Source organism: Castanea sativa, chromosome 4 (genome assembly GCF_040712315.1).
Source record: "Castanea sativa cultivar Marrone di Chiusa Pesio chromosome 4, ASM4071231v1".
Taxonomy (NCBI): Eukaryota; Viridiplantae; Streptophyta; class Magnoliopsida; order Fagales; family Fagaceae; genus Castanea; species Castanea sativa.
Window position 1 is genome coordinate 761,922 of NC_134016.1, and position 12,514 is coordinate 774,435.

General features: G+C 34.2%; 1 protein-coding gene across 5 annotated transcripts; it reads left to right on the forward strand.

Annotated features, from left to right (window-relative positions):
* The first annotated feature begins 1,893 nt into the window (after nt 1–1,893).
* Nucleotides 1,894–11,406, forward strand: LOC142631934 (inositol 1,3,4-trisphosphate 5/6-kinase 4). 5 transcript variants are annotated; one of them, XM_075806299.1, is made up of 13 exons: nt 1,894–2,178; nt 2,892–2,927; nt 3,318–3,516; nt 3,987–4,013; nt 4,222–4,325; nt 5,471–5,539; nt 6,009–6,211; nt 7,025–7,178; nt 7,472–7,585; nt 8,773–8,835; nt 9,111–9,256; nt 9,732–9,790; nt 10,781–10,920. In XM_075806299.1, exons 1-12 carry the CDS (start codon nt 2,041–2,043, stop codon nt 9,748–9,750), a joined length of 1,272 nt encoding a protein of 423 aa, XP_075662414.1. In that variant the 5' UTR covers nt 1,894–2,040; the 3' UTR covers nt 9,751–9,790; nt 10,781–10,920. The 5 variants fall into 5 exon arrangements, with proteins under 5 accessions (XP_075662414.1, XP_075662410.1, XP_075662411.1 ...); XM_075806295.1 differs by having other exon boundaries at nt 1,898–2,178; nt 9,634–9,790; nt 10,781–11,406; XM_075806296.1 differs by having other exon boundaries at nt 1,899–2,178; nt 4,222–4,316; nt 9,634–9,790; nt 10,781–11,406.
* Nucleotides 11,407–12,514: the final 1,108 nt, after the last annotated feature.

The window sequence follows — 12,514 nt, forward strand, 5'->3', positions numbered from 1 at the left end:
GCCCGCCTCATGTTCTCCTTCATCTCATCTATGGCTTTTCTCATCTGGTCCATCTCTCTTTCCAAGTGTGGCACTCTTCTTGAAGCAGTACCCCTTGTTTGATTTTCGGACTCGACATTTTCTCCTCCACCTTCTTGACTCTAGGCTCGTCCCTCCGTGTGCCTATCTTGGTACTGCCTCCTAAGGTTGATCTCCCTATTCAACTCCTGATTCTGACAGGTCAAATCTGCCATAGCGGCAACCATGGATTGTATATGTTGAATAGAAGGCGGTTGCATGACAGGCGCTGACCTGCGATCGTGAAGGGGATTACTAGAAGCATCCCTACTCTCCTGGTGGCCTGGGCTGGTAGCCCTTGCTCTTGTTCGAACCATTCAACATTTTGTCTAGAAAATGCTAATCGTTGACAACAAAAACAGATAGTCGAATGAAAAGAACAGTGAATAGAGTTTCCACAGACGGCGTCAACTGATGATGCAAAGAAAATCAGTAGGCTGGATATTTCGGACTTGAAAGGACCACTTGTTCTCTCGATGGCCTGAAAAATAAAGAAAAGCGATTAAAGGTGACCGGGGTCGCCGGTCAAGAACCCTCCGATGGCAAAGTTAGTTTCCTCTCTATATTTTTGGAGTTCCAACTTTTTGGGAGAAGTAAAAACATACATTTTTCTGGTCTAAATGGGTGTTTATATAGTATCCTAGGAACAGTTATTGGGATTGTAATCTCCCCTGGATTTGAGGAGGTGCGAGGGTTCAGGGATAACTTCCACAACCGTTTAGGAGTTATATTTTCTAATACAACGGTCACTGGAAGTTATGCATAGGTTGTAGAGTGGTGAAATGTTGTCAGTAATTCCAAGTGTAAAGGTCTCGCCCAGGGGTCCTCTTGTGGACGAACCCTTTCAGGACAAGGATGATAGCTTTTTCCTAGAACGAGTGTTGTGGGTGTGTTTTCGCCTATGGACGACCATGGGCGTTAGCCTCGTCTTGGTGACTTCTTCTGGACGGCTGTTGGTGTGGATGACTATAGACGGTCTTGGAGTAATATAATTTTTCTTCATTCCTCATCAGATTTAAACTGAAATTTTAAATTTTTTGATCACAATCCTCTGCACCAAACCCCAATCCCAACCCCAGGAACCCAAGTTACCTAACTCAACATCAAATTTTCTTAGTCACCAACCTCAAAGCATTAATTAATCCCTCTCTCTACCCATTGTTATCTCACTACAACATTACCACCATGAGAAATATTGTATTAGGATAATAATTTTTGGTTGAATGTATAATTGATTTTTGTGGAAGAATTTGTGTACAAATTTTGGAATATTTTGGGTTTCTATTATTTTTTTCTTGAGATTGAATATTCTGGGTTTGTTGTTCTTGTGTGTTCATGATTAATATGAATTTGGAATAGGAATTTTATAATTTTTTTCTTGTTTTCCTAGCATTGATGAAGATTGGATTTGGTTGCTAGGTTTGTTTCTTGAGTTGGGAAGAACAAATTGTTATATTCTTACGAAAAAGTAATGAAAAGAAAAAAAAAAATTAAATTAAATTAGATTTAAGGCTTTTTAAAAAAAAATTAATTTATTTTTTGTTTAAATTTTCTGACATGGCTTTTAAAAAAATTAAAATACTGACGTGGTATTTAAAAAATACTAAATAATTTTTTTTAATAATATTTTAATGGTTACGTCAGTGCTATGTTAGCAAGTAAAACATTCTGTTAGACACGTAAGATTTTTTTTTGTTTGGTTGACGGCAAGGACTATTTTAAAAATAATTTTCTTTTTTTGAGGATGAAATTAGTAACAAAATTAGTTTTAAGATCAAAATAAGAATTGGTAAAAAAAATAGGTACGAAAATTGCATTTTTGCCTGTGCAAAGCTTCAACTTCAAACTTGAAAAAGCTTTCAGAAAAGAGAAACCTGCGGTTGATTCCCTCTTTAGCATTACCTTTTCCTTCTGTTTGTTCATTTCTCTTTCTCTGCAACAAAACCAAAACACAAACACATACACAGAGAGAGCGACAGAGAGATGGGTGTTGCAGTAGGAGGAGTGATATTGGACGAGTCATTACTGTTAGCATCTAACTCTCCTCAACATGAAAACCCATCCTTGCAACCCGTTGCTGACTCTCTTCTCCGCAAGCTCCGCCATTCCAAAATCCCTACGGTATTTCTCTCTCTCTCTCTCTCTTCTTCAACTTCACTGTTCTTTGCCCAATATATTATTACAACCGTTCTGGGTTTTCTTTGATTTGAGGTGTACAAACTTTTTTTATGGTCAGTTACTCAATCTTTATGTATTTATAACTAAAAATTGTGTTCTGGGTATCTTTTATTTTGTCAATCAAATGGTTCTGATTATCCTCATGAATTAATTATAAGTGTTTTATTGCTTGCATGCTTACAATAACAACAACCACCACCCCCACCACCACCCAGACTTAGTTCCAAAATTTGGGGTTGGCCATGGATCCTTTGTAGTTAACCCATTCATAATAAATTGTCTAAATTTTCTGCTGGCCGTGATTATCTCTCATTTTGTGGAATAATATACTCTTTTGATAAGTTTTTATAAATGCTATTGATGATTTCTTTTTTCTTTGATTTCGAATTAATAAAAATTTAGTATAAACATTTTTTTATTCTTAAAAGAAAAATAGTAGATCAATAAAGGGGAAAGTCTAAATCTTTTCATGTGTTTTTCCTGCCATTAAAGCAACTTAAACTGTGTTCTTTTCCTCATAAGATTTTGTTTTGAATCCTTGACTTAGAGAGGATAACATAGAAAATTTACTCTCTAAGAAATGGATGTCTTATATGCCATGCATTTCTAAAAGTATTAAGTCCTATTGACCAGCATGCTTTGCCTTATTTGTGCAGGGGATTTCTTGTGACGTGGGGCTCTCAGATGATAAGGTAGTTTTTCTTGTGCTACTCATATAACATTGAACTTTTTTTCTGATAGATATAAATATATCAATATAATGTAAATTTATTGTCATTCTCATTTATTTGAGATCCATAACACAATCAAAAGTGAGTTTCTAATCTTATCATTGTTCAAGATTTTTTTTTTTAATTTTTATTTTGAATCACATGTTGAACTCTGTTCCGGATTTCATAAGTATCGTTATTTATTTGGTTACAAATTTTATTCCATTTTGTTAGCGTTAAGTATTAAGCTGCTAATTACTTGGGATGTCCTTGTACTGGTTCAAGACACTACTGAAATTTGGAGTGGTTTTTACAGCATTTCTTTAATCCTGATGGAAAAGCTGTTAACGTATTTGTCTTTTCTTGTTATAGGTGAGTCTTCTGAAAAGGCTGGCAACCCTTTACTCGTTTGATTGTTTTATCTTGAATGAATCTTCTGTAGATGATGCTAAAAATGAGATTATGCTAGCTTGGGGGGACACTGGAGGCAGTATTTTGTACGTAGTTTCTGACAAGAAGAAGGAATTCTTTCCTAAACTAAGCAATTGCGGTTGGCTGATCGTTGTTCTCAGTGAGTTCCACAAAACCTATTTTTCCCCAATGATGAAAGCCTCAGAGTTTTGTTTGGCTTGGGATATATAAGAGTATAAGACTGGATTTTCTGGAAAGTATTATCTTTTTATACTACTTTAGGTGTCTCAAAATGAATATTGAGCTGAGCTCTCTTTGGAATGTGTCTAGAGCTTTGTCTAACATAAAAGAATCTATACAACCATCTAGTTAATTATGATTACCTTGGTGTGAGATCTTTGGGATCTTATTTAGAAAAAAAATGTGATTTAGGAGAAGTTTTTGGTTTTATGATGGATGTATAAATTGGGTTAGAGACTGCAGTGGCCTTGATAGCTACAAATGACAATGGTACAGGAGTGTCCTATTCTGGAAATCAGTTATCTTGATGGGATGACAGTGACCTATAAATTCTTATGTCAACCAGAAAGAAAACTGCAAACATCTAATTGGCTTGATGTTCTGTTGCAGGATCTCTTGGTCAAGAATCAGCAGCAGGTGTGCACTTCCCTCTTCTGTGATCATACTGCATAGGGTGCTATTTTTAGGCATAATTATGTTTTGAGCCTAGTCATTTTCTGTCTTTCATATTCATCTTGCTACTCATATGTGCTTTTTACTTGGCCGGAATTTGATAGGCTCTCTTGACTGCATAACCAATTAAAGTTAAACTAGTAGCTTAGTCTATTTGGTCATTTTTTTACAGTTACTGAAGGTGGCAGTGCATGTGAGAACTCAATCATGATTTTTATCAACAAGCTAGAAGAGTTGCCTTCAACCATATGCCACATAAATAGAAAGGTTTCAAAAGTAACTTTTGTCCCTATATCACTGTTCCAGTTGTGGAAGATCTTATTTGTTTATTTATAAATTTTTAGTTTTAATGTTTAAAAATAACTTGGAGAAACAGATAGGTCTAGATTTTTTAAGAATAGGTTTTTATATCATTGTTCTTGAAGGGTGTAGGTTTTTGTTATTATAAATGTCTTGGGGCTACCTTAGCTTTATATTATTGTCCAAAGATACTTCTTGTAAGGAGAGAAGGGTGATAAGTCTAAGTTTTATTTAGTAGATTGGGTAAAAAATGTTCTTCATTAAAGGAGGGAGGTTTGAGGATCCGTAAATTGAGTACTTTTAATAAAGCCTTATTGGACCATGGAGGTGATCAGCGGTGAGCTTTTGGGAGATTATTAGAGCAGGGCAAAACTCCTTTTCAATCATCTGAATTTCCTAGCGGGGTATGGTTCTCATGTTCATTTTGGTATGACCTACGGTGTGGGGATTTTCCTCTTAAAAAGACCTCTTTCCAGATTTTTTTGTTGAGATCGGAAGTGGATAAGGAAGCTTCAATGGCTTCTTATTGGTCTTTGAAGATGACAGAAGTATTTGTGTTGGAATCCTCAGTTTTCTTAGTTGTTACAGGACTGGGAACTAGAGTCAATGGGCAATCTCTTTAATTTGTTGTATTCTAATTTTTGTCTCGTCAAGAATAGGAACAGTTAGTACAGAGGTTGATTTAATATGGAACTTTTTAAATTCATTTGAATTATGATACTCTGAGAGGGTCTATCTAAGTGCAATTCCCGTGGAGAAGCGTATGGGTACTAAGGTGCCTTGGGTAAAGTTGCTTACCCTGGGTAAAATTTAGATTTTAGACAATCTTCAGAAATGAAGTATTATGCTTGTTAATTGGTGTTGCATGTGCAAAAATAATGGGGAGTCAATTGAACATCTTTTACTTCATTATTCTTGAATATACTTGTTTTGCTTATAAAAAAAATAACTTCAGAATTTGATTGCTACAAATTGCATTATTATGCAGCTTATGAACTTACCTTATCATTCACGCGTGACTACCTTATTTTTTTATAGTAAGTACACCTTTGGGTACCTTCTCTTGTTGCACATATTCATGACTCTTATTTATTTATTTATATGTTTTGCATTGCAAGCAGGCAACTGGTAACAGTGTTGCGACTGTTGGATATGTTATGAAATCTTCTCGTGAAGAAGATTTTGCTAAGGTGAGCCCTATATGAATAAATGTAGGTATTTTTAGTGGGGGAAAAAAGCAAGAATTAAAACTTTGTGAGTTTTTTTCCCCCTCATATGATACCTATACATACATGAAGTTAACACAATATTGCAAATGTCCCTGATCAAGTGTCATGTTAAGGTGATATTGTAAATAAACAGAATTTGGTATGTGGAATTGTATGCTTCAAAGTGGTTTTGACTCCAGTCCATTGCTTTTTTTTCCTTGAAAGGAAAGTATTAGATTCAATAGTTGTAAGAAATATGTTGCATCGGAATGCATTATCATCTGACCACATGGCTTTTGGCCTAAGGGATCTTGTTTGATTTGATTTAATGAATGTTACTGGCACTTTGGTTGGTCATGTATGCAGTTATACTCATGATAAATTTTAGTTTTCTAGTTGTACTGTTTGATTCATGCAATTAGAAACTTATAAGTTGTCCTGGTTTTTACAGAGGGGTGCATTTCCTTTGTATCCTACTCAGAATGGATTGATGTTCATGCCCCTCACCTTTGAGCTTCCTTTATCACCTCAATTGCAAGAGGTTGACGTAGTTCTCCATAAAGCAACTGATGAAATTATGTCCATTGAATTGAAGAGCCGTACAAACTTCTCTAACAGAATAGTTTACACCAGTGGCATGCAGGACTTACAAAGGTGACTTTTCAGGTCCATAAAACTATATGTTTCACGATCTGGTATGAACTGGGTAATCGGGGAAAAAATGAACGTGCCAATGCCAGTTTTATGTTTAGCCTCACATGAATCTCTATCATTTATTTTTTTTTGGGTGGAATTGTTTTGTGAATATGCCAACATGAATCTTGTCAAGCTTTGGTCTTGGCCAAAGTCAAATGCTCGCCTTGTTAATGAACCCAATAAAAATACAGTGATAATTTGTAAGTCCATATATTCATCAGACTCATCGAAATGCATCCAAAATGCGTGGAAAACTCACTTATTTTTTGAACTATAAATATTCGAAACATTTTTCCCTGTAATTTGTTATAATGAAAATTCTCATTCTATAAATTGAATCAATGTAGTTAATTTTAGTGTTAAAAACTAAAAATTCCTACACATATATCTGCATGTAAATTTACAGTATACGTATGTAAGCAGGTATTGACAAGTGATAATCTTGTAATGATTTGTACATCCATAGGTTATTTTTGAGTTTTTATTTTTTATAAATTTTTTTTATGCTGCAGTGTTTCTGTAGGCAATTAGACATGGGCATTTTATTAGAAATTGAAGGGGCATTTTATTAGAAATTCTGATAATTGAGGAAATCTTTGATATTTGATTAAAATAAAATTGAGGAAATTTTTTTTCTGATTTTAGCTGATAACATAATCAGTAGTTTGTTTTTACATGTCTCTTTGTATTTATTTATTCTATCCGGAAGTCACAACAAAAATAATGAACATTCTTTAAGTTTTATTTAATAAAAAACTTGTTCTTGCACAGATATTTGGAGGATCACCCTGATTGCTGTGTGATTGATTCATTTAACAACATCTACCCTGTGCTAGATCGGCTGGAAATTCAAGAAATATTACTTCGCTTGGAGGATCTCAAAACTGAAGGCCACTCTACAATCAGGGGCCCCCATTTTCTAAAGGTCTTATGTCTTGATGGTTTTTTGGTTATGGTATTGCTGTATCAAGTTTTTTTTTCCTTTCAATTCAACCATGGTATTCTTTTGAGGGAATGATTGATTGGGATGTATCTGTTTTAGTTGCTATACACAAAGATAAATCTCAATTATTTAATCCTTGGGTGATTTGAATGTTTAAAGTAATTCTGATCATGTTTAACGAAACTCAACTTAAGGTTTAAGTTGGAATAGTGATCCATTTTAAAATTGATCAAATTTCTCCCCAAATTTAGTAAGTCTGGATCTTTTATATGCAGGTTGATAGTTTCAAAGAACCTGATTTGCTGCAAAGGATGTCTGAAGCTAAATTATCTCTTCCAAGTATAGTGAAGCCTCAAGTTGCATGTGGTGTAGCTAATGCTCACAAGATGGTACTGACTTTATCTAGTTTCATTCTGGATTTATGTATTATTAATTAAAATTTCAAATTCCCTTTATCACTCATATGAAGAGGAAGAAGAAGAAGCCACCGTTTATCTAGGCCAATTACCTTGGACTTTCATATTTCTAGAAGGTACAAATGACTGAAATTGATAGACATATTAAGGAGAGATGAGGTAAAGCCAAAGTAAAGCAGTATGGACTGGCTAGAGACGAGTCCATACCATTCTATATGGTATTACAAAGCATCATGTATGCTTCAGTAAAGCAGTATAGTATTACACGGCAACTGGTTATGACGGGTGCAATTAGTTGCCTGTAGGTTTTACTAGCTAGAGACAATTCCAAAGGGCTTTTCTTTAGAAAGGTTCCTTGCATTATCAAAAAAGGCTGAAAGAAGTAAGCAGTATAGTATTACAAAACTTCATGTATTTGCTGCACATTATCTATTAATTTTCTGAATTTTTGAACAAATTGACATTTCTTAAAAAATATATTTGGCGAGGGCACAAATATGGGCATTGACGTTTAATGCAGATATAATGTCACCATTTAATTTTTATTCTTTTTTGGGTTTCATCTTTACCATGAAAATATATGGTGGCAATTTGAAAACAATTTTTTTGAACAGAAAAGTGTTACATTTATTCAAATCGATGAAGAAAATCTTATAGCTTTTGTTGTTCTAACCTCATGCCAGTTGAATGTTCAGTCTCTTGAAACTGAATTATTAAACGTAAAAACTCTTTTTCGTTCTCTACCCTTTTCAAGCAACCACTTAACAAAATTAAAGAGGGTTTCATCTTGACCATGAAAATATACAGTAAATGATGCTTTTGTTGTTTTGCTTGAATTCTAATTGGCATGCATTACCGACAAGTGATCTGCCTTTATACTTCTTGTTGGGCACTTAATGTGACTAAAGTCATTTTAAAAGTAAATCACCATTCAAGTTCCTGTATTGCTGGTTCAAAGTTGTTAATTGGTTTTGATGATTTCTATGCAAGCATCCAAGCGACTTTGTAGCTCATCTCTTCAGCTTGCCCAGTCATTCTAAAACATTTTTTTTGACTGTTCCTTATTTAGAAATTGTCCTAGGTCTATTATGTTAAGCTATAATGATCTGAAATTTTTTTTTCATTATTTGAATTAAATAGCTTATGTTTTATATAAACAGGCAATCATATTCAGAAATGAAGATTTTAAGGACTTGAGTGTTCCTCTTCCAGCTGTTGTGCAGGTGAGCAAGAAACAACTTTCATTATGAAGACTTTGTTGTACTTCTGTTATCCTTATTGTAGAATTAGTACTCTCGAATTTCTCTCTTAAAAAAAATTCAATATGGAAAGTTGGAAACTGGATTAACTCCAACTATATGTGACATAGTTTTTGAAGTGAGTGTCTGTCAAGGGTGTGCATGTGTGGGTTAATATCTTAGATGGCAGGGTTATGTTGATTCTCGGGTATAATGGATTACTCCTTTGGAATGTGACTTTGAAGTTATTGGAACTGCAGGAATATGTGGATCATTCATCTACTTTGTACAAATTTTATGTCTTGGGGGAAAAAGTTTTCTATGCAGTTAAGAAGTCTACACCAAATGCTAATATCTTGATGAAATTATCTGAAAGTAATGGACTCAAACCTCTAGTCTTTGACAGGTATGTGTTTATTGCTTCTGTTTTGCTTCTTCCTTTTTGATAATGTTTTTTTGGACCAATTGGCATTTCCTGTAGATGATGGGTGAGGGTGGGGTGGTGGTTTTACTCACGTGGGTGTGTGAGGGTGTTTTTTTTTATTTATTTAATTTTAAGATTAATTATTTATTGGTAAGTTTCAAATGCACCCTGTGGGTCTTGAACCCATGACCTCACCTTCCAACCAATTATTATGGGAGATGTAAGTGCCAATTGAGCTATGTGGGTGTATGAGTTTTGCCTACCTATAAAAAACCCCTTTTCTTTTGGTCTTTGCTTTGATGATATATGTTCAAGAGCATATATTTGATAACCCATGATTTGATCGTTTCTCTCTGCAGTTTAAAATCTCTTCCCACTGCCAAAGAAAACCAGAATTATGACAATGATAATTGTTCCAAGGCCACTAATAGTTGTGTTGATCTTGATCTGGTTACAGACGCAGCAAATTGGCTTAGGGGAGTGCTTGATCTTACCATCTTTGGCTTTGATGTTGTTGTAAGTAGCCAAGTCGAGTTTTCTTGAATACATATTCTACAGTAGTTTGCACTCATTTCTCCTTATGATGATTGTGTTTTCCATGAATATGTTACAATTGATTTTCTTTATTGCTGAACCATGTAGATTAACACACAACTTAAAAACTAAATGTTTGCATAATTAGTAATGATGACCAATCCTTCACAATACAATCCAAAACTGGAATCCTTAAATTTTCTTAACTTCCTCAAAAATCTCCTAGTTGAAAGCTGGTCATCTCAGACACTGTTTTCCATCTTGACTGACATGTCGTTGAGTTTTCTTGTATCCATTCTTGCATATTGGTTAATTTAGCAGGATTTATCTTGTGTAATTTAAAAGTTGTCTATAAGCAATTTATATACTTTTGAGGGAAACTAAAATTGCCTTAACTTATGTTTGAACAATCCATGAAATCTTTAAAAGCTAGTCAAAAGCTAATCAATATATATATTTTAAAAAACAAGGAAAAGGAAAAAGTAGTAGATAAGAAGGTGGCTTACAATCTATGGAGAAGCTTTACATGTGATTGTTGTGAATACCTTGGCCTTTCAAATAGGTGAGTTTGGCTTCCTAGACTTAGCTCTCTGATGGCCGATGGGTCTCTTTCCTTCGTATTTTTTGCACCAACCAAATTACTATTTAAAGAAAAAAAAACCCAACCTGCATCAACCAGATCTAGTTGGAATAAACAAAAGTGAATTATGTATTATTTTAGATGTATGTTTGATAGGTTAACCATTCACTTGAGATTTCACTTAATAATGATATATAAGTATGATATTTTAACCAGTATTCCATTCTTAAGATATGTTCCAAGCATGTGATGGATATATATACATACATACATACATACATAAATACACATATATATGTGTGTGTGTGTGTGTGTGTGTATCTTGCTACTTAAGGCAAACTTGTCTGTTGCTTGCCATAAAAGTAATCTTCTTTGTTGTGTGGAAATTTTAGATTCAGGAAGGCACTTGTGATCATGTCATTGTGGATGTAAATTATCTCCCGTCTTTTAAGGAAGTTCCTGATGATATTGCAATACCTGCCTTTTGGGAGGCTATTAAGAAGAAATTTGAATTGAAAAGGTCAAAATAAGCAACAAAAGCTCCTCTTTGACAAGATGATCAGTGAAGACGGGGTTGATCATCGCATCTGTGTTAGAGACCAACCATGTTCTGTTCATTTTGGAAGTGAGATATAAGATGTATATTCCTATGATTATATGTCATAGCACCTTGGGAGGAAATCTGAGCAACAAATATATCATGTAATCTTTCTCTTAGCACAAGTCCTTTCACTGCACCTTATGTCTAGAATCTTGTGTTATTATCTACGGTCCACACTTGCTGCGCAATTTGAACTTGTCATGCATGATCTTTCTTTCTTTCTTTTTTTTTTCCCCCTTTAATATTCCTTTTGGATTTGAAGTGCCTTTTTTTTGTTTGTTTGGGGGAGGGAACGTACATTTAGCTTTCTTCACTTTACCCCCCTTATGTGATGTTCATAACTATGATTTTATTTACGGAACATCTTGTGTAAAGATTGGACATTTTTCATGTAGTAGATCATGATTTTTAACGTTTGTTCCTATGTCTTATCACTTATGTAAATTTGGAAAGAATTGACAATAGATAGATGTCAAAGTTTTGGAATTGCATTGCATATTATATACTTATTTACAGTTGCCTACTGCTACGCCAACATATGCCCGAGCACACCTCTTTGGATGATTTTTGTAGCACGAGGTAACACATACCATAGTTTTCTACTCCTTGATGATTCATTGAATGGGAGCAAATTATTGGATTGGTTAGGTCATCAATCATCATCACTTTTATCTTTTTGGTTTTTGTTTTTGAGGTACAAACTACAAAGTGAAAAAGCAAGCTAAAAAACCAAACTAGGTAATACTTGCGATCATCCATGTTTGAAGTGCTTGTCTGCCTGTCGGGCCCCTGCTTGAGTGAGCTCCTGCAGTAGAATGGTTTATATAATGGTGTCTGTATTTTACCAACCCTGTATTGTTAACCTCTCTTGAGGTATATCCTCTTGTTTCCAATTCTATATAAACCTTCCTTACTTCTCAAAAATTGACAAAACTATATGCTTTTACCTTCCCTTTTGCAATAAATAAAATCTGAGAGACTTATGGCTCTCATGGGATCTCCAATAAGATGTGGTTTAGACCGTGACAACTTTTCTCCAATAAGCTTTTATTCATATATTTTTTTTCATTGAAAAACTTAATCCATGAAAAAAAATAATATTTTAGTCTCCCAAGTTAAAGGATGACCTTCAACTAGTGTATTAGATATCATCATTTCCCAATTTTCTTAATAATTACATTATCATTATCTTAATAATTAAAATGGTTGAACGAGAGAGAGCTGGTTCCAAAAAAAAATGTCAGTTTGAAGTCCATGAATTCAAAGAAAAAAAAATTCCAAAAAGTAGGCGTTTGCTAAAATAAAAAAAAATAAAAAAAATCCTTGAAGATTGTTTCTAGTAAAAAAGAAAAGATATTGAGCTCTATTTCCTTAGATTGGAACTGGCAATGCAAGCATTGGGCTTAAAAAAATCCACTACCTTCCCTCCTAGAACTCCCATGACCAAATCCACATCATATAAATCCTTAATAGAGGGAGGAAAAAAAAAACCAAACCAAAGTTGATGAGAGAGAGAGATAAGCAA